Source organism: Anopheles darlingi, chromosome 3 (assembly GCF_943734745.1).
Source record: "Anopheles darlingi chromosome 3, idAnoDarlMG_H_01, whole genome shotgun sequence".
Taxonomy (NCBI): Eukaryota; Metazoa; Arthropoda; class Insecta; order Diptera; family Culicidae; genus Anopheles; species Anopheles darlingi.
The window spans coordinates 6,457,431-6,478,454 of NC_064875.1; the positions used below are offsets into that span (position 1 = coordinate 6,457,431).

The 21,024-nt window shown below is 47.6% G+C and overlaps 3 protein-coding genes across 8 annotated transcripts; all 3 read left to right on the forward strand.

Moving 5' to 3' along the window:
- Window positions 1-1,411: 1,411 nt before the first annotated feature.
- Window positions 1,412-7,067, forward strand: LOC125953954 (sodium-dependent nutrient amino acid transporter 1-like). Of its 5 annotated transcripts, none has more exons than XM_049683845.1 (6): window positions 1,412-1,741; window positions 3,884-4,698; window positions 5,276-5,391; window positions 5,455-5,713; window positions 5,793-6,436; window positions 6,513-7,067. In XM_049683845.1, the coding sequence occupies exons 2-6, from the start codon at window positions 4,016-4,018 to the stop codon at window positions 6,758-6,760; spliced, it is 1,950 nt and encodes a 649-aa protein (XP_049539802.1). In that variant the 5' UTR covers window positions 1,412-1,741; window positions 3,884-4,015; the 3' UTR covers window positions 6,761-7,067. The 5 variants fall into 5 exon arrangements, with proteins under 5 accessions (XP_049539802.1, XP_049539801.1, XP_049539803.1 ...); XM_049683844.1 differs by having other exon boundaries at window positions 1,412-1,708; XM_049683846.1 differs by having other exon boundaries at window positions 1,412-1,622.
- A 2,059-nt stretch (window positions 7,068-9,126) lies between these two features.
- LOC125953960 (sodium-dependent nutrient amino acid transporter 1-like) lies at window positions 9,127-14,605 on the forward strand. The gene is made up of 7 exons (XM_049683858.1): window positions 9,127-9,573; window positions 11,263-11,786; window positions 11,874-11,989; window positions 12,529-12,787; window positions 12,877-13,243; window positions 13,311-13,572; window positions 13,649-14,605. The coding sequence occupies exons 1-7, from the start codon at window positions 9,511-9,513 to the stop codon at window positions 13,900-13,902; spliced, it is 1,845 nt and encodes a 614-aa protein (XP_049539815.1). The 5' UTR covers window positions 9,127-9,510; the 3' UTR covers window positions 13,903-14,605.
- Window positions 14,606-16,540: 1,935 nt separating this feature from the next.
- Window positions 16,541-20,896, forward strand: LOC125953961 (sodium-dependent nutrient amino acid transporter 1-like). Of its 2 annotated transcripts, none has more exons than XM_049683859.1 (5): window positions 16,541-16,781; window positions 18,890-19,410; window positions 19,475-19,846; window positions 19,918-20,546; window positions 20,620-20,896. In XM_049683859.1, the coding sequence occupies exons 1-5, from the start codon at window positions 16,746-16,748 to the stop codon at window positions 20,871-20,873; spliced, it is 1,812 nt and encodes a 603-aa protein (XP_049539816.1). In that variant the 5' UTR covers window positions 16,541-16,745; the 3' UTR covers window positions 20,874-20,896. The 2 variants fall into 2 exon arrangements, with proteins under 2 accessions (XP_049539816.1, XP_049539817.1); XM_049683860.1 differs by lacking the exon at window positions 16,541-16,781 and adding an exon at window positions 17,433-18,197.
- Window positions 20,897-21,024: the final 128 nt, after the last annotated feature.

The following is a 21,024-nucleotide window of genomic DNA, read 5'->3' on the forward strand; positions in this document are numbered from 1 at the left end:
TTGCTCTATTCGGAGCATTTTAATTCATGTCGAGCAGCTTAAAAACGCCCGATTGTAGGCAGTTGGCAGTACGGTCGACACATTTTCCTCTCAGGCGAGCTTAACGCCCCCGGGAGGTTGATGAACCTTCTTTGATCCGTGTGAGGCTTTTGCTGTCTTGCTGAGAGACTTCTAATCATTCAATAGCCTCTAAAGACAAAGTTACAAAGCACCTAGCTGTTCTGGGTGTAGTTTAGTTAGTTTAGTTGACAAAGCATTTACAGGCAGATAACCGAGCACAATATGTGCTATTATTAAGCGGGATCTTGAAACCCCCGAGCGCGTTCTGCCTGTTGCACCTGTACTAACAACCGGATACCAAATCGGCCATTTACTGAGCGAAGAGGAGCTTAGTGCGAAATTATCAACGATGTTTTGAAAACGTGGCTGTCTGCGGTGGGACAGTCTGTTGTACATAACAAACCCGAAATGGAAAATTCAGCAGCATTTTAGACAAAATTAAAATCCGTTTTCCTCGTGGTTCGGTCTCAGTGAACCATCAAATATCTTGACGCGACTTTAGCCTTGAAACATATAGAGAATGGGCGCCACAGCGTTAATCAACATTGTAAGGCGCTCGGAGATTTAATTTTCTCTTCTCATCCTTGAGCCATGAACTTTTTCCCTCTCCTTTTTGCTCTTATCAGTATTTTTGTTTAGAAGTGCCATGGCCACGGACCACACATCACAGGTGCCAATTGTGAAATAGCTCCTCTTACATAAACCCACCATAACTTCTCGAGTCGGGACGGCCGACAGGATGCTCCGTTGTAGCGCGCGCGGCCCCTGATAAGCTCAATCGTCCCGGAGCAATCCCGGCACAGCACAATTGCCGCCACTAAAACGCTTTATCGGCATGAATTGCAGCTAACGACCTGTCCCACTAGAAACTGCGATTCGCGAGCCGCGTACGTCACAGATTTTTACGATCACTCACCCGAAGCATGACCTATGCTAAGGTGCGTACGTGTGCCGTGAATCTAATCGCGCTGGTACCGCAATTCGTCGGCAACAGCCGTTTGAACAGCTGCAACCCAATTATAGACAACAATTATGATATAGTCACCGAGTGCTGACCACCGAGAGGGGGCAGTCGAGTCGGAGCTTCAGTCGTGCAAACGTGTGGTAGGCCAATCCGTATGCCCTTGCGCTGCGAAGGTAATCAACATATTCATGCATCGGGTGCATTACCCCACCACCTTCGGTATGGCATGGTGAGGTATCCAAACGCACACATGCTCACTCGGTCGGATGGATTATCGGCTCTGCAACCGGCAACAATGCATCCGAAGCGCGAACGCTCCAGCAGCATTGCCAGCGTGTATGTTACCGGTTTAGTCGAATCGAATAGTCGCTCCATGCCAGGTGGTTCGGATGTTTGTCGACTAACCAGCACGCGACAGTCACGATCCACCGGTTATACCGTGCAGCCTGCTGGCAAGAGCTGGCGCTCCAATGTACGACGTTGTCATGGAGGGTTAGCGCTCGAAGCACGGCACGGATCACAGTGCACCGTGCCCGCGAAGCTTTAAGGAGGGAGTGAATGTGAACAGTTCCTCTACGAGGGAGTGTTTGGTTTAAAGGTTAATTCCTAGTGACACCATCGGGAAGTGAAAGTTTGTGACATAATGTGTGCTCGTGATAGTCGATCGTGATAGACGGTCTAACTGTAAGGCTGAAGAGTGATCTACGGTGCTGGACGGTCGGAATTTGTTTGTTTGTTTTCAGTTTATCCCTTTCTTGAGCGCCCCACGACAGTACATAACAAATATTGAGTTAATAAACGGTTAATAAAATGCAGTTATACCTAGCGAAGAGTGTCGTGCAATATCCCCCGAGATTAGGAAGGCAGTGAACCGGTTTTAGATGTGTTCCACGAACGCTCCATCAGCTCCGATAATGATGTTTACCGAGTCAGAACTTGTTGCAGAAGCACGTAGAAGCCGCATGGCAAGCGGTATACTCCAATCTCGTATTCTTGGTGACGATATGATGATCCCTGAAGATATTCAAATACAGGATTTTCCTCACGAATGTGTCTATTAGGTGTCGTTGCTCATCGACTAGGGTTACCGTTCACTACGGGGATCTCGTTTTTTCACCATCTAAGGTGTTAACGCTTATTTTCGAGAACCTGTTAGCGAAAAGGTTACCTCTAGATCATCCATATATGTCATAAAACATTAGGCTCCTATTTCGGAAATCAGATGCATCAGATGACCTCACATGTATTCAATGTTCTGGATTGGCTTTTTTTTAAATATGACAACCACCTGACAGACTAAACCCCAGCAAATGATTCCATCCATAAAAGTCTAACGGCATATTCAACGGACTGCCCTTACCATCCATCGGTGCAACCGCAGGCGTGCAGGCGAAGTGCAGGACGCACGGTGTCTCCAATTTCATACGGCACCCGGATTCGGTTCTTTCGAACATTGCGCCAAAAAAACAATGCGCTCACTCACTAACCGGCTAAACCGATAAGAGAACAGCGTGCCTTCGGTGACATAATGGTGGTCCCCTACCGACAGTGCCATGCTGGATTGCGTCTACACTGTTCTAGCGTACCAGTACCGGTCGCCTTGGTAACGAGGATTTTCTGTCGCGAGCTGTTCCGGGGATCGTATTGCAGAAGCACCTTTTCGCCGAATTTCCCTCCGAAAATTACTGTCCCCTTCCCGGATCGGTGGCCAAACGTTGGATCACATTACCTCGCGCATGTTTTTCGGTGATTTTCGGGTTCGGGAACTGACGCACAAGGCCCCCGGGGGCCGGTGGCCCCAAGAAACGGCCAGTTCTGGAGCGCCGGAGCGCAGTGCAGGTCCAAGCGACACATTCGACGCGGTTCTAAGGCTTCCGTTCCTATGGCGAACCGTCGTGCAGCGGCGTAACTGCGCTTGGCTTTGATGGCATCCGGGGGGAGGGGGCTATCTTCGCTAGACGCACCCGAGCCACCCCTCCCCCCGGGGGAGGAAGGGGGACATTATAATCGTAGCGAGTCATTTACACTAATGGCCGTGCTGGAGGTATCCGTTTCCAGGAACCCTCTGTCTGCTGGCGTGATAGGAGCGCTTAGGTGTACCCAGTCCAGTACCGTCCAGCGGTGTCAGTCTGCAGGTGATCGTCCCAGGCATCGGTGCTCATCACGGTGGCTCACCAGTGCAGAACAGGACCGTGCAGGACCTGGTACCAAAAAGGGGTCTAAATCGCAGATCTAAACCTCGCCTCGCGGCTGCAATCGGTGCCACGATCCTAGAATCGAAAGTGAAGTGCGTCGTAGCGGGCTTAAGTGGACATAATTGACCTTAATATAGACGAAGTGAGTTAGTGAGGGGCCGCCGGGTGGCGCTTGCGCTTCTGTTTGATCTTGACTTACTGCGGCACGCACGCAGGCACGCTCTCGCGTACTCGCAGGCATATTACGGCATATATCGGCTCGTTGTGTTCCGCTATTTCGCTTTTTTGGCTTACCCGCCCCCGTTCGGGACGGATCTGAAAGGGTCTAGAACGGCCTGGCGCCGGTGCCGCGTCGATGTTCTAAGAGTAATCCAGTTAGTTTGCTGCACGTTCCGCTTGGCGCTAGCGGGTTGTAGTACCCTCCGGTAGTCCTCCTTAGCTTCTCTGGCTCTCTGGTTGGTGTGGAATGGTGTTGAAGTATTACAATCCGCGTGCGGTTTAGTAGCGAATTGTCACCTGCTTCGCGAGCACCAGCGACGTAATATAGCGCACGGTCACTTTTCCCTGGAATTGGTACATCACCGCAGTAGTTAGATGTATAGTAGTTGTATAGTAGGTGCAAACCTTCCTTTCTAGTGTAGCTGTGAATCCTTTCGCACTGTAGATGACATAGTCCCACCAGTATTTAGAGCTGTGCCGTGTGTGTGCATCTGTGTGTGTGTGTGTGTGTGTGTGTAAAGTGTAGCGGCCAGGTCCGCCACGTTAATACGGTGTCCATTTCCTCGTCCACAACAAAATGGCGATCAGTAATCCGGCCTACGAGCACGATGAGCCAGTGGCAGTGAGTCTGCAGCAGTCGGAAGCGTCTTTCAGCACCCCAGCACCGGCATCGAGAGTCGCACCGGCAGACGAACAGGAAACCCGGCCAAACGGAACGGAACGTAGCAGCAGCAGCAACAACGAAACAACGGGCGAGATGAAGCTGATGAAGAACATCCAGAAGGTGCAGCGCGATAAGTGGGGTAAGGATATCGAGTTTCTGCTGTCCTGCATCGCCCTATCGGTCGGGCTGGGCAATGTCTGGCGCTTCCCGTTTACGGCATTGGAGAACGGGGGCGGTGCGTTCGTCATCCCATACCTGATCGTGCTGCTACTCGTTGGGCGTCCGATCTACTACCTCGAGATGCTCGTGAGCCAGTTCTCGAGCCGGGGCTGCATCAACGTGTACGATGCTTCGCCAGCGATGCGCGGTATCGGTGTCGGTCAGACCTACTCCACGTTCATCGTGATGACGTACTACGCGTCGCTGATGGCCGTCACCATGCGCTACCTGATCGCATCGTTCGGTGATCCCCTGCCGTGGAGCGAGTGCAACGATGCCTGGAATGCCACCTGTATCGATTCGCGGCTCATCACCAACCTAGCGGACAACACGTCGACCCTGACCACCGCTGTGACGTCGGCCGAGCTCTACTTTGTGTGAGTATGTGCATAAGGGAGGGCGCGAAGTGAGATGGAAAGTGAAACTGTACGATGTGTGAGTGGAGTTCGCTTTGGCATCTGCTTCGGTGGCTTTGTTGCGGATTATCGGAGCAAATAGTTCACTTTAAACATGGCTTAATAATAACGAATTTTTAAAACTAATTAAAAATTTAAATTACGTTTAATAAGAAATTTTATGATTAATCATTAGAAGCCAACAAATTGATTGTTCGTTTATTGCTTGTTCAAGAGAAAGATTAGATAGTAACAGTTTTGTGCATTAATTAAAAATTATTAAGAAATTAAAAAAAACCTTGTTATAATCTTTAACAACACCTTGTTCATGTCCCATTTTAGAAGCCTCTATCATCTCAATAAGTAAATAATGAATTGAATCTTCATTGATTAATCTCCATTTGATTGATGATATTCACCTTGGATATGATTTACTTCAACGATCAACATGAAAACAGCATGAACGAGAATATGCTTGGAATTCGATTGACTCGATCAGCCAAACCTCGTTCTCTACAATCTACCTCAACTAATCGGAGCTTCTAATCCTCGATTCCAGCAAAGACGTACTAAAGGAGGCCACCAGTATACACGACGGTATCGGGATACCCGACTGGCGGTTGGTGCTTTGCCTGCTCGTACCATGGACCTGCATCTGCCTGACGCTGATCAAAGGTGAGTGATCTTCTACCATCACGTCACGTATTAACTTACTAACCACCCTTCTACTCTCGGTAGGTATCAAAAGCTCGGGTAAGGTAGCATACTTTCTGGCCATTTTCCCGTACGTCGTGATGCTGGTGTTGCTGATACGTGCCTGTACGCTGGAGGGTGCGGGCGATGGTATGCTGTACTTTATCAAGCCCCAGTGGGACCGTATACTGGAGGCGAAGGTGTGGTACGCGGCTGTGACGCAAGTGTTCTTCTCGCTCACGATCTGCTTCGGCAACGTGATGATGTACTCGTCATACAATCGCTTCACCAACAATGTCTATCGGTAGGTGCGGTAGTGAGTTGAAGCTCACTCACTCAACTCATCGGCCAACTCATCTGCTCCCTTTTTTTCTATTCCACAGAGATGTGACGATCGTGTCGGTGATGGACACGTTAACGTCTATGTTGGCCGGATTGATCGTATTCGGAGTGATCGGCCACTTGGCCCACGTGCTCGATGCACCCAACATCCAGCAGGTCGTACGAGGTGGTACAGGGTTGGCCTTCATCACCTACCCCGATGCGATCGCCAAGTTTTCCTTCTGGCCGCAGTTCTTTGCGATCGCCTTCTTCCTGATGCTGTTCGTGCTCGGTATAGGTAGCAATGTCGGTATGGCCACCACGATCATGACGGTGATCCGGGATCGGTTTCCGGGTCTGCAGCCGGCCCTGGTGGCGATCGGTATCGCGATCGTTGGCTTCTCGATCGGTGTCATCTACACAACGCCCGGTGGTCAGTATTTGCTGGATTTTCTCGACTTCTACGGTGCCTCATTCGTGGCGCTCGTGCTGGCAGTGTTCGAGATGTTCACCTTCTCGTGGATCTATGGTGTGAGCCGTATCTGCCGCGATATCGAGTTTATGCTCGGCATCAAGACCGGACTGTACTGGCGCATCTGCTGGGGATTCATTACGCCGGCCATGCTGACCGCCATTTTGCTCTACCACATTGCCACGTACGAAACGTTCACCTTCAATGGATACGTATACCCGGATGGAATGTATGGTAAGGACCTTCCCGTAAGCGACTCTCCGTTTTTATCACCATGATACTAACCGTTCGATTTCTCCAATCTGAATAGCCTTCGGTTGGTGCATCTTTGCGGCCGGTGTGCTACAGCTACCGGCCTGGGCCATCTATACCTTCCTGAAGCGCAAGGAACCGGACTGGAAGGATCGGCTCGTGCACTGCTTCCGACCGACGCACGACTGGGGACCGGAAGATCCTGAGCTGAACGCCAAGTATCACGAGTCCGTGTACAAAGACGAACAATCACTGCCACGCGATCGTTCTATCGCTCGGCGCGTCTACGATAATGTTTTCAGTTGAAGCAGCATCGGTTGTTGGTAAACATGCCGCAAATGACGGTAATCTAGCGATGCTCTTGCGATAGGAAGATTAGTTAAACAAATAAAGCAACGCGAAGCTGCCCCATTGTCACGCCAGTAATTAAAAGGGCGAACCGTTAGTCGCCAGAGTGGAGCATTGCGGCTCTGATTAACTTTACCATACTAGGCTAAGCAAGTGCGTCGATTCGCTTACGATTCGTAGAATTTAACAACTGCCTTTGACGCATAAATAATGGCGCGGTTAAATGATATTTAAGGCAAATATACTACACACAATGATATTTCGAACAAGAATCACTATTTGAAAATGAAATTTAATTTTTTATAGCTACGATCCACAAAGCTGGCAGTCGTTTCGCTTTTTCTAGATGAGCAATTAGTTGTAAGTTTATGTGTAAACATAGTTTGAAGTTACAACATCGAGTTACAACCGAGTAAACCTCGTCGTATGTTGAAATTGAAGGAACTGTAATATTGTTGTCTGTGTAATGAGCCTTTATTTAATCAGGTAATTTCAATGCCAGCGTACAATATGATTCGTAAGCAGATGAAGGCATGGCAAGCAAAATTGCGTTGATGAAATTCAGCCGTGTTTTATCTTTCCAATGTTTCAAACTGTTAAGACATATACATATTGGACATATTGGAGTTGTAACTAATGTTAGTAAATTATAGTACAATTATTATTACAGTGCAATTTAGAAGCAAATTAAATGTAGTTCTCAAGCTCTAAGAACTATACTCCAGACGAGATTACGATGCATTCAAGTCGTTTCTAATAGTTTCGCAATCTTATGAATCATCCAAAACCTCTCTTGGAACAACCTAAATGGCTCGCTACTTCGAGTCTTGTGGCAATATCAGATGAAAGATAAGAATATTGAAATAATTTTATTGGCCTCCCGTAAAACCCACTAGAAAATGTTTGCTTTCCCGCCTTATTTACTCTACAACAATGTTTTGGGTTCTTCTGCAAGATTGTAGTGCCGGGCACAAGTGCTGCAAGTGGCTTGCAATAATTATATTGGGAAATACAGATTCTCAATCTTTCATTGGTTTCATTATGTTTCGCTTCTATTGCCTTCTATGCCGCTAAGCGCAGTAGGCAGAGCATTGCTTTGACCTTGCCGCGGCATCCGTACCCCAAGCTGACTCATAGAAATGTCCAGTTGGGGACGATTGGCTGTTAGAGAGATTGTGCTCTCTATGCTACGGAGCGTGCACGGATCGTGACACGTGGTTTGCAGGATGCGGTCTGATTCGCTTCCTGTTTGATGACGAGAATTGCGCGCGTTTTGGGCTTTCCGCGATGCTTCTCCATTTCCTCATCGAGGCGACCGCCTGGAAAAGTCTATCGTTCTTTCTTTACTTGTACACCCGTTCCCCAGCACCCGTTCCCCGCTGTCCGGCTTCTCAGGATCCCGGATCCATATTACACCGATAACGGCATACAGTCGCGGATACGTCTCTGTTTATCAATCGCCAGCAAAAGTCACGTTGCCCGCAGCTGGAACACTCATTCCAAAGCTCTGTGCTGGCTGTGGAGGCGGAAAAAGGTTAAATAATTCAAACCATTGGGCTGTTATTTGACACCGACGGTGAACGGTATGGCTGGTCGCACTTTCCATACGCTATATCGCGAATTTTATCGAGTTGGTGCTAAGTTGGCTGCTCTTCTCTTTACAATGCGCATGCGTTTAGATCGATAGACATGCAGCATCGGCGTGCGTTGCGTGACTAACTGGCAGCAAAAACCGATGGCGGTGGGAACCACGAGCTGCGGGCGATGCTGCAGCACATGATCTGTTGCATCCGAGCAAAATAGAGCCCAAGGTTTGTCAAGGGGCGGGTGGATCGGGTTATTTGTATAGTTGTTGTTGTCTTTCTGGCATTAGCATTCGACGGGTATTCCCCGCGAAGATGAAGGTTACGCCATAGTGTAGCAGGTTGAATGGCAATGTCATTAGGTATTAGGCGAGTACGAAGTTCAACAAATGTTTCAACTGTTCGTCATTTTTAAAAATAATGTCAATTACAGCCTCCATATTAATTTAACTTGGAATAGGATCAAATATGCTATCTTAATTCTAACCCAAATGCTTTTCAAACCACCCTCCAGGTAGGCAATGCTCTTGCGTACGATCTACCATCGGTTGGTGTATGCGTGCGCGCGGCACCCGAAATGACTGGCACAAGTGTTGGCACCCCCCAAATGCTAGTGTACTCTCGGTGCGCCACGAAGAGTACTATCCGAACGGGGGACAGAAATTGACCGTATAACTAGTAGAAGCCAGTTATGCGCTGGCAACGATACTACGAGTAGTAATACTCGACGCTGTCTAGCAGCCAGGCAAGCTTGAGCAAACACCAAGGAGTGGGGAGATCGCTAGCGTAGACAGCTGGACATGGATCGTGGGCATGAACAGCTCACACCAACCTTAGTCAACGATCGGGGATCGAAGTGAACGGACGCATCCAATTCGCCATCCGCCGAGTGCCCACCGCGCGGTTCGGTGTCGTGAAAGTTCGGTGTTTGGTCTGTTGGTTGCACGTTGCTGGTGTCGTTTAGTGGTGGCCAATAAATCGAGCCCACAGTCGAGACCCGAGATAAAAGCCTCTCCGCATTGCGGTGTACGTGAAAGTTGTGACCAAAAACAGTGGCCGGTGGGTATTGTGCGTGGTTGAAAGAAAGAAACACTTTTTCCGAAGGAAAAGCTCCGATCTAGCGTGATGGAAAACCAAAGCTACGTTGCGGATGAGGCCGGCCACGGTACAGTGCTGCAAACTATTCGGGTATGTAACGTATTTTGGAAAGCCACTTCAACCACGAAGAGCCAACTCTGGTCGATCTGCACGATCAACTCGCACGATCCACGGCTTCACGTGCGCGCCAGGCCGATCAACCGAGCGTGTACTTCCCGCCAAACTGGTTTGTGACTCAAAATGGATTTTGCCGGCCAGGGGCGATGGGGCCTTCGCTTCTGCGGCTCTCGCGCGCGCGAACACAAACACCTGCGGCAGCTGTTGGGTTTTTGTTTTCATGATGCCGGCTCACTGGCACGCAATCCAACATAATGATGCGCCCCAAACAAATGTGCCACGCTCTGTGTCTCTCAATCTCGGTCTTTGTTTCTCTCCAAAGTATATAAACGCAGACAGCGAGCGAGTTATGTAAGACTGAGTTGAACATAAGGCAAATTGTTGAAAACGAATCTTCATCCCAAAAAGCGTGTGGTGAAGGTCATGTAGTCAGCGTTAGGCGTCGTGTTTGCTGTTCCTTTCGAATTTGTGTGAATCGATTGTTTGGATGTTTCACATGAAATGTTTGGTTTTTAAGTTTTTCTTACGATTTGCAATACTTCTTTCAGTTATTATTTGTTTTTTTTTTTAATCAAATTGATTAGTTTTTCGTTTTGGTTTTGGTTTTTACCAGTTCTAGCCAATTGCAATGAGTAATCCATCTATCTTACAATTCGTATATCTTGTTGTTCTGTTAGGTTCTTTTATTATTATCTTTCTATTGGAATTTTATCAACTCTTATAAATATTACTGAGCAATAGAAATGTGATTATAATCCTCGACCCTTTATGCCACTCCTTTTAGATTCATCAATAGGAGTTTGAGACAGTCAATCTTATCAATTTACCAATCAATCAAACAGTTACTTTAAAATATTACGAATAAACTCAAAATAACGAGAAAGAAGGAGGAACATTCAAATGAACGAGTTAAAATCACCCCCAAACGGAAGCCCATCGGAATCGTAATTCCACGGAAAAACGTTGGCCAATTCTATTTCCATTTTCCACCGTACCGTACCGAAGTGTTCCGGAGTGTTGTGACGAGAAAATCCGCGAATCCGCGTCTGCCGGCACGTGCGGCTCGAATGCCGTCTGGCGTGGGCGTGCGAGCCGGCAAAAGTGATGCGCCTGGCACAAATTGGCACAATTGAAGAAAGGGACGCTATCCCTTCGTCGCAGAGAGGCAGTGTGGAAGTACGCCACAAGTGTGCCGGGCGCCAAAGGGTATTGATTTGCGTCGTTTGAATCGACATGCGACAGGCGGCATGTCATTGTCGATGACAAGTGTTTGTCCTCACTACACGGTGAATGGAGCGGTTTCCTTTCGTGAGTTACACCGTGGAGCATTATTGTCGCCGAATGTTGTGACGTACGGTTAAGAGAAATGTTGCGTTGACGTGGGATTTTCCCGATGCAAAAGGATGGGTTCAAACAGCAAGTGTAACACTATACCAGGGGACACAATCAATCAATTAGAATTCTAAACAATCGACTGGAGATAACGGCGACATGCGACAGCCACCCGTTCAATTCATGAAGCTGCTGGTCCAACCCAAAAACAACTTTGCAACTGTTTGTATGGGCGAGGATTCAACGCTGTCCTTTCAACTGTAGAAAAGACAAATATGCGACAAAAAACTACCACGAGTGAATGATTTTAATGGATTTCACATCTTCCAGCCGCAGGATCCGGTAAAGTTGGAACAGAACGGAACACCGACGCAAGCAAAACCACTGCGCGAAAAATGGGGCCGCAACCTCGAGTTCCTGATGTCCTGCGTGGCGCTCTCGGTTGGATTCGGTAACGTTTGGCGTTTCCCGCATACGGCCTACGTAAATGGCGGTGGTGCATTCGTCATCCCCTACCTGATCGTACTGTTCGTGATCGGACGACCGATCTACTATCTCGAGATGGTCCTGGGACAATTCTCAAACCGTGGCTGCGTGAAGGTGTACGACCTAGCGCCGGCCATGCGTGGTATCGGCGTTGGTCAAACGATTGCCATCTTCACCGTAATCACGTACTACACGGCGGTGTTGGCCATTACACTGCGGTATCTGATCGTTTCGTTCAGTGCCGAGCTACCGTGGGCCCGGTGTGATCCCAGCTGGACCGACTGCATCGATTCGTGGCGCACCGGCAACCTCACGAGCGCGGGAGACAACGGCACGCTACGGAAAGCGTCCGCGGAGCTGTACTTTGAGTAAGTGATTGCGTTGCTGCGTTGGGGAATAACCGGCGAATTCGTGTGACACACATATGCTGATACCATCCATTTCGCTTTCCGCAGCAAAACGGTGATGCACTCCTACGACTCATTGGATGGTGGGTTAGGTTATCCCGACTGGAAGCTGGTGCTGTGTCTGATCGTTTCTTGGCTGTGTATTGTGGGCGTTCTCATTAAAGGTATGTCATGCAGGGAGTGGTGAATCATCTCGCATGGAATCGCGTACGTGATGCTTAGATGGATTAAGTAGCTCCATGCGATGTAGTACGCCGGTGATGGGACACCTGGAAAAAGCGAGAATGTTTGAAAGCATATAAGAAGATTTTCAAAAAGACTACATCCTTTTTGAGCAGGACATTTTGATGAAAACATTCAAAGCACAACTTCGTTTGTTCATTATTTGCATTTTGCATGTAATATTTAGAGATGGTATTTTGTTTTAAATGTTAAATGTTAAATTTGTTTGATTAAACATGATTGACATGAAATTTCAAAAAGTTGATTAAAATCCATATCAATTAAACGATAGTGTAGGAGTTAATTAAAATATTATCTTTTTTTGTTTTATGTAAAATGTAACTGGTAAATATTATTCGCCATCTTTTTTCGCAAAAAACTTTTTTGAATTCAATTTAAAATAGTACTTTCCATGCCATTGACCATCACAAACAACAGCGATAGAACAAAAGCTAATTTTTTTTCGATCTCACACCTCCAGGAATCAAAAGCTCTGGCAAAGTGTCCTATTTCCTGGCCATCTTCCCGTACATTATCATAGCGATACTGCTGGTTCGATCGGTCACCTTGGAAGGGGCCTGGAATGGTATCAGCTTCTTCTTCATGCCGCAGTGGGACAAGCTGCTGGACATTAAGGTCTGGTACGCGGCCGTTACCCAGTGCTTCTTCTCGCTCACCATCTGCTTCGGTGGGCTGATCGCGTACTCCTCGTTCAACAATTTCTCCAACAACATTTACCAGTAAGCACACTCTCAGATCGTCACTGTTGGCCTAGCACCGACTATCCTGGAAATCCTGATCTAACTTTTCTCCCTATTTCTGTCTACAGGCACGCCGTTATTATCACCTCGTTGGATACAGCTACCTCACTGGTGGCGGGGTGCGTCGTGTTCGGTGTGATCGGACACTTGGCCCACGTGACCGGCCAGTCCGACATCTCGAAGGTGGTCAAGGGAGGTTTCGCGCTTACCTTCAAGACCTACCCGGACGTGCTGGCCAAATTCACGCACATGCCGCAGTTCTTCTCGGTGCTCTTCTTCTTTATGCTGTTCCTGCTCGGCATCGGCACACTGATCGGTATCGTCACCTCCGTCATTACGGCGATCCACGACCAGCAGCCAAGGATTGTGCGCTGGAAGATAGTGATCGGTGTGGCCGTGGTCGGTTTCTGCGTTGGTCTCGTCTATCTGACACCGGTAAGTGTGACCCTACGGATGGAGCTGGGTTGAGCTTCTTTTAATACAAAACCGATGTCTCTTGTAGGGCGGATTGATTGTGCTGGACTTGTTCGATTATTTTGGAGCGACTCTTGCCACACTCACGTTGGCCGGATTCGAGCTGGCTACGTTCGCCTGGATCTACGGTGTCAATCGGGTGTGCAAGGACATCGAGTTCATGCTCGGCATCAAGACGGGACTGTTTTGGCGCATTTGTTGGGGCATCGTAACGCCCGTGCTGATAATCATCATCCTAATCATCAGCTTCATCGACTTCGAAGTCAAAAAAGTGCCAACTGGATACAATGGTAAGTAATAAAGTGACCGCCGGGTTTCCTGAGGAACCACGAATCGTTCATCTCAATCCTCCCTTTCCCATTTCAGCCCTAGGATGGTGTCTGTTTGCATTCTCGGCACTGCAGCTCCCCGGTTGGGCCATCTACGCCATCCTCAAGCGCAAAGGACCGACGTGGCGCGAAAGTGTACGTGCGGCCTTCCGTCCGATGGCCGACTGGGGCCCGGAGGATGACCAGAAGCGAGCGAACTACAGCGAATGGATCGAACAGTACCGCCAACGGTTAGCTGGCTCCAGTGACAATACGTTACTGCACAAAATGCGCCAAAAGTTATTCAGCTAGATCCCGGCAGAATGGGAAATGCAAAGCAAATATTTACTTTCAATAAAAGCTGCAGCCCGGTCCAGCCAGCGAAGGTGGGACGTTATGCTTCGGTTTGCATGCTAGCCCTAATGCAAATATATGCGGAACCGCAGTTTGATCCAAAATAGATAGTTCATTCCGGAAATGACGCCACCGTTGCTTGACGCACGCCGTGATGCACGCGCGTGACGCACACCGAGTTACGATCGTACAGTATGCAAAAGAAGTTTATCCACACCAACCACCGTTTTGTGCCATTTTGACTGTATATGTATAAGGTCATTAAAATTGCTTTTTCGAATAAAAATCATTCTCGTCTCTTACTATAGTTCTGGTTGCTATCAAATTGGGGCTACCTAAAATTGACTGGCACATTTCTGCAAGAGCTTTCGTATGTCATCGTACAATCAACAAAGTGTAAAAAAATTTGTCATTCGAAAACGGTAATAATTTTCAGGTTTATATATGCATCCAAGGATGGAGAAAACTGTGATTGGTTCTGGTTTATATTCGGTTCAGAAAGTCCAATTTTGTCGACAGAATTTAATTTTAAAATCGTGATCGTTAATTTAAGAATTACAAAAGGGCAGAAAAAGTGGTAAGCGATACGAAACAAAGCGCAAACATAAAACACGCAAAAAGTTTGAAGGACAATGATGTGCGAATTAAAATTATACACCGCAACAAAACACAATAAGGGTTGATAAGATAATGAAGAAGCGATATTCTGAAGCATCAAAATCTATTTTGAAAAATATATTTAGAAACAGATAAAAGTGAAATGAAAAAAAAAAACACAAATCGATCCAATGCCAAATCAATGAAATAAATTTGATCGAAATAGTAAACTGCCAAAATTGAGTAAAAGGAGATAATCTTCGTCCGCGTACTGTAGCCGTTGGTATGCGTTGTCATCAAACAACCCTCCCAGCGCATCGCTCTCTCGATGACATAACATTGGCACGCTCTCTACTGCGAGAAAATGCAAAATACTCCTCGGTACCAACGCCCTCTCCCGTACCCGTCTGACTGTCTGGATATGCTAGTGTGCGTCGAGTAGTACTACGCCCCCTTCATACCTCCTCCCCTTTACCAACCAGCAGCTGTCACAAGTGTAAACGCCACTTCGCGCCCATGACCGTGACCGTCAGCTCTCGCAGTCGACTCCGGCGCGATGCGAACCGATTGCCACCAGTAGTAGCACGAGGCGCGCGTGCGCTACTAGTGGTCGGTTTCATTCAGCAATCTCTCACACCCAACCCCACCAATGCACATACACACACAGCGAATCGAGGACTCGGCGTCCACTATCAGCATATGCACCTCGCTTCAGACGCGCATCTCGTGATAGTATGATGATGCGACGAACTATCACAGCATGAGGTTCACGCTGGTTGTGTGTATGTTTGGGTGGTTGATGATTGTGTTGTCACTTCGTTGCGTTGCCACGGAAACGAGGGTTATTGACGTGTTGTTGCTTTGCACACTTCCACACTTGGCACCGTTGGCGCTTGCTACGCTATAGCCAATGAATGGGTTCAGTGCGATTTGCGATGCGAGCTCCCGTGTGCATCATGCAGACAGAATATCGCATCAACCCGCTCGCCCAGTGGGTGCGGTTGCCTTTGTGTACGTCAGTCGAAAAGAGAATCCGCGATAGAGGACACTAGGCAGATGCGACTTTTGTTTATAAACAGTAAATCAGCTGAGCTGAGCTCGTGGGTGCGAGAATGAATGGGAGAGGGAGGGAGAAGGGGGGCGATTAGCGCATTCCTCATTAGATGGATATCACCGCAGCCTTTCTCTTTCGTTGACCGAGTAAACTGCTTAACAGTAGGGAACAGATAAAAACCGCATATCAACTGACGCTAAAAATTTAACATTTAACTGAGAATATTAAGGTGAAGAAGATTCAATAGGTATTGTCAACTTTTCTTTGGTAAGAAGAATAAATCAATTGGTATCAGATGGGTGAAGGTGTAATGAAGTTTTACCAATTTAAAAAATCGCATTCATAATAAGCAAATAAAATTTAATTGTCAAGTGAAACAAATCGACAGACAGCAAACTAACAAACAGTATGATAATAAAAGAGTTACAGTTCAGCTAAAATAAGTAGTTGTTTATTCCTACTTAGGAATCGACAAATTGTAAGGAACAAGACGATCAATCCAACTAACTGGTTAGTACAATAAGCAACATTACTTAGTGCAAAGAACTTTTTTTGTACGAGAAAGCACAGTGATATTTTGCACATATTTTACTAGTAGGTACACATTTTCCTACTAAACTCACTCATAAACATCTTTATTAAATTAAATTAAAACCATATTGTATTTTCATATTGTTTTTAAAGCTTTTGACGTGATATGATATTGAAGGCAATACTGTAGTCACATTGTCTCAATCCCATCGAGTCTAGGAATAGGACGCTGCTCAGCGCAGCGAGGAAAATCTTGCCCCGTACTGTTTGTAGCGTTTGCAACAATGTAGCGAAAATGGTTTTCTCTGCGATTGTTCTGCGCATGCCAATCCCGTACCAACGGACGAAACGTTCCTTGTTTTCAGGTTGTGGAAAGTGATCGACCCGGATCAGGCCAGTATCAGTGAACCGTTCTTCTGGTGCGGATGTCCTCGAGCTCGAGGTGGACATCCCGTGTCCTAGTGCCCTAGACAGTTGCTGTGCGAACATTCACCTTCGATCCGTGGGATCAAAGTTGTGGTTTTGTGTCCGTGCAAAAGCCAATTGCGTCGTCTATTCGCGTCGCAATTGGCCTGATTTTGGCTGCAAGCAGTGTCCCCAGCAGTGAGATCGAGCAAGGATGGATCCACCGAAAACGATCGCCTCGGGATTAACCGTACGTTGGCGTTGACGCGCTATCTATCAACCGAGTATCTGGCCGAGCGAAGCGACTCGACCGCAATGCTCGTCCATCGAGTTGAAGAATTTTCCAGAGAAAGAAAAAAAAATCCAAAACCCCAAACGTTTGCACGATTTTCCACCTTCAACTCAATCCAGATTAAAGATCCGTTGGCGTCGTTGGCCATCGGCCAAGCCCGGCCCGGATTCGATCGATCATTTTGCAGTGTTGACGACCAATGCAAGACATACGCCTGAGTGGTTCAGAGAGGTTTAGGGAATGAAGTACCTTAGAACACCTACATCAACAATAACATCCTTACGTTTACTTAGGCCGCACGTGGTAGATGAAATGTCTGGCATGAGTTAGTCATGCATTACTATTCTGTAACCAGACTCTGGCCATGTTTTTAAAACATGTGTGTGTGTGTGTATTTTTGTTCTACTAGCCGCGTTGAATTTTATGATCCACGCCGCCTACAGGGTGACAAAAGGGACACACCGACCGGCCCCGAAAACTCTGCTAAATCTGGCATCGAGAGTTGAAACGAATTCAACGAGCTATAATTATCCCGGCCCACCAATATTCGAAATCAAGTAGGACTTACATGCTGCTGCTGCTGCTACCTCGGACGATCATCGCGCGGATTACTGCTCTTTGAAGAGGATATGTTTTGATAGCAAGAAAATAGGTCAGACCAACCACGGGATTCGCCGAATCGGAGACTCGAATTACTCGGTCTTGTTGCTAACGTGGTGAACGCTCGAGTGTTCGTTACCGGGAACATGAAACCACGAACACGATCTACACTGTCGTCCACATATTCGATAATACTCAGCGCCAACGAGGGTGGTATGCTTCCTTCGAAGCGGTTGCCGACGACAATAGACACCGATGAGCGGTGTGTTTGTGTGTCGATTCTTCACATTTTATTGCCATACATTGACATTCATTGTTTTGGCCAAGCAACAAACCGCAAACCCCAACGTACCGCCTGGTAACATGCGGACCGGCATGCAGTTGTTGCAATTGATACCATGATGGGCTGGGTGGTTGCTCGAGACAGCCAAAGGGAAAACGCCGGCCGATCTCGAGAGTGCAATCTAACGAGAGCAATCGAATCGTGGGGGTGTGCCGTTAGAAAGTTAGAATGGATAACATCTATAAAGATAAAGGCGGAAAGCAAGGCTTTTGATTTATTGCCTACAATTATGAATACGTTAAACCCATAGTCCCCATCTAAAGGGTAAATACGCAAAGAAACTAATGTGTTGAAGCAAGAAGAAAGTGAATCTGGGAAAACAAGTTCATGAGTCTAATATAAAAGATAGTTTTACGATTCCATGTGGCGAGAGTCATGCTGTGCTTCAACAAAAATCTCTTTTAACTTATCTTGTATGGTCTATGACGTCCGTAAGTATGTGTCACCGGGAATGCCGATGTTTAATGAAGCAATTTGCATATTTAATAACGCGGCTGTCACTCGGCAAATATTAAATAATCAACGGAATGCGTGCAAAAACAACTTTAGTGTATTATATTGATAAAACGATGGCGATGATAATGGTGAAACAGTGGCTTAGGATTCCAGAAATCCAGCAAATTAAAACCCTTGAAAGAGCTGATTATAAGAACGGCATCTTCATTCGTTCATTTTAAAAATTGATCAAAAGAATATTTCACTATTTATGTTTATTTAAATTGCTAGTGGGGCGTTTAATGCATTTCTTTAACATCTCCTAACGATGGTCGCACTATGAACAACTAACAGTTATTATTAACTACGGGTGACCATACCGCAATAGCCTGCTTGGTTGCATCACTTGATGCGTCGTAAATGCCAAGTTCAAATAGGCCAGGCCATCGAGTCATAATTTAAATTCAAACCTCCAAGAACACATTCTACAGCTATTGATTATGTGGTTGATTCCCAGGAATGTCATTTCCAAGAATATAATCCCATGTAGCAAGGGTTGTTGCACTGGGTGGTAATTCTTTGTACAGTTAAAACTAGCTTTGAGTCATGCACCCACCTTTTTTTTGTAATTTCGTTCTAATTTCCATAATATTTTTTTAATGAAAGCTTTGCTCCCCTTTCTCGCCAGCGCACGAATTTCGTAAGCTTGGCCATCGCAGCCCCAACGACACCTGCACGCGCGAAGTGGACCAGCGATATCGAGTTCACGCTTTCCTGCATCGCCTACTCCGTCGGGTTCGGTAACATCTGGAAATTCCCCTACACGGCCCTCGACAATGGAGGTGGTGCGTTTCTGGTGCCGTACCTGATCGTCCTGTTCGTCATCGGACGGCCACTGTACTACCTCGAGATGGCTATGGGACAGTTCAGCAGTCGAGGATGCGTAAAAATTTACGATCTGGCTCCGGCAATGCGTGGCATTGGCGTTGGCCAGACGGTGGCAATGCTTGTGGCCATATCCTACTACACGCCGATCCTTGCCATCACGCTACGCTATCTGCTGCTATCGTTTAGCTCCGAGTTGCCGTGGAGCAAGTGCGACCACTCTTGGAGCCGGTGTATCAATTCGAGTCAGCACGGACATCTGAACGAGTCGTCGATAGTAAACTCCGGCGTTAGACAGAACGTGTCGGCAGAGCTGTTCTTCACGTAAGATCCAAACGCACGAAGCTCCTTACAGCCTTATTCTTATAGCTGTCACATCATTACACAGCAATACGATCATGCGTCGTGTCTCGCTGGACGAGGGTTTGGGGTGGCCGAATATGGAGCTGGTTGCCTGCCTGATCGTATGCTGGTCGATGCTGATAGTAATCCTCATCAAGGGCGTCCGCAGCACCGGCAAAGCATCCTACTTTCTGGCCATCTTCCCGTACGTCATCATCTTCATTCTGCTCGGACACGCGCTAAGCCTCGAGGGTTCACTGGAGGGTATCCGCTTCTTCCTGACACCGAACTGGGAGAGTCTCTTCACGGCCAAAGTGTGGATGGAGGCGGTAACGCAGTGTTTCTTCTCCCTTTCGATCTGCTTCGGTGGTATCATCGCCTACTCGTCCTTCAACAACTTTTCCAACAATGTTTACAGGTAGGAGGTTTCAGGAATTCGTCTTTGATGGTTAAAGCATTTTGTGTATCCTTTTCATCATCCCCCACAAGAGACGCAATGATCATTTCGTGGCTCGATACGTTCACCTCGATCATCGTCGGTTGCATCGTGTTCGGTGTGCTCGGTAATTTGGCTCACGTAACGCACCGTCCCAGCATCCAGGATCTCGTCCGTGAAGGACCCGGACTCACGTTCATGGCCTACCCGGACGCAATCGCGAAGTTCGAGTACTATCCGCAACTTTTCTCCGTGATGTTCTTCCTCATGTTCTTCATCGTCGGCATCGGCAGTAATCTGGGGGCGATCACCAGTGTTATCACCGCAATCGGAGACCGCTGTCCATCGATCCCAAATTGGAAAATCGTTATCGGGCTCAGTTCGGTCATGAGCTGCGTCAGTGTCGTCTATCTGACGCCGGGAGGACTCGATCTGCTCGACGTTCTCGATACGTACGGTGCCAAGTACGTCACGTTGACGCTGGCACTGTTTGAGATCCTAACGTTCGCTTGGGTCTACGGTGTAGATCGCGTCTGTCGGGATATTCGTTTTATGCTCGGTCGTGAAACGGGACTGTTTTGGCGTCTATGCTGGGGCTACGTGGGACCGCTGCTTGTCGCGATCATACTGCTGGTCGCTTTCGTTAGCCACAAAGCGCCGAACGTACCAGAGGAATACAATTGTAAGTTTCCAATTCACGTCGCTACTCCGGCATCGCAATCAAACGAACGACTTATCGCTCTCTGGTTTCACAGTTTCTGGCTGGATGTTGTACGCGTTTGCCGTGTTGCAGCTGCCACTGTGGGCACTCTACGCGATAGTAACACAGGAGGAGAAAGGCTGCCAGAATCGAGTACTAGCGGCTTTCCGACCAACCAAAAGCTGGGGCCCTGAAACGGCTAGCATACGCGAGGACTACCAGCTGCTGGAGCACGAAGTTGCCTACAGTGCCACACGATATCCACGAGGACGCTGGAGCGACCGACTGTACCGTCGGATTTTCCAGTGAACTTCCTTCGAAAAGGGTGCAACACTAGCCTTAGACTTAGATGTAGGAAGCCCCCGCCCCCCTGGGTTTCATAGCCAGGACATTCATATCCTTTCTCTCCTTTCGAGTCAGTCAGGTGGGAGATCTCAGTCCCACCAAACTCCCGGTGTCT

What these genes read in the sequence shown, in the direction of transcription:
- LOC125953954 (XM_049683845.1), top strand. Translation starts at nt 4,016, where the DNA reads ATGGCGATCAGTAATCCGGCCTACGAGCACGATGAGCCAGTGGCAGTG. An exon ending in TCGGCCGAGCTCTACTTTGT is followed by an intron (nt 4,699 to 5,275) that starts GTGAGTATGTGC and finishes CCTCGATTCCAG; the next exon opens with CAAAGACGTACTAAAGGAGG. An exon ending in TTCACCAACAATGTCTATCG is followed by an intron (nt 5,714 to 5,792) that starts GTAGGTGCGGTA and finishes TCTATTCCACAG; the next exon opens with AGATGTGACGATCGTGTCGG.
- LOC125953960 (XM_049683858.1), top strand. Translation starts at nt 9,511, where the DNA reads ATGGAAAACCAAAGCTACGTTGCGGATGAGGCCGGCCACGGTACAGTG. An exon ending in TGTGGGCGTTCTCATTAAAG is followed by an intron (nt 11,990 to 12,528) that starts GTATGTCATGCA and finishes TCACACCTCCAG; the next exon opens with GAATCAAAAGCTCTGGCAAA. An exon ending in AGTGCCAACTGGATACAATG is followed by an intron (nt 13,573 to 13,648) that starts GTAAGTAATAAA and finishes TTCCCATTTCAG; the next exon opens with CCCTAGGATGGTGTCTGTTT.
- LOC125953961 (XM_049683859.1), top strand. Translation starts at nt 16,746, where the DNA reads ATGGATCCACCGAAAACGATCGCCTCGGGATTAACC. An exon ending in CGATCGCCTCGGGATTAACC is followed by an intron (nt 16,782 to 18,889) that starts GTACGTTGGCGT and finishes CTTTCTCGCCAG; the next exon opens with CGCACGAATTTCGTAAGCTT. An exon ending in TTTTCCAACAATGTTTACAG is followed by an intron (nt 19,847 to 19,917) that starts GTAGGAGGTTTC and finishes ATCCCCCACAAG; the next exon opens with AGACGCAATGATCATTTCGT.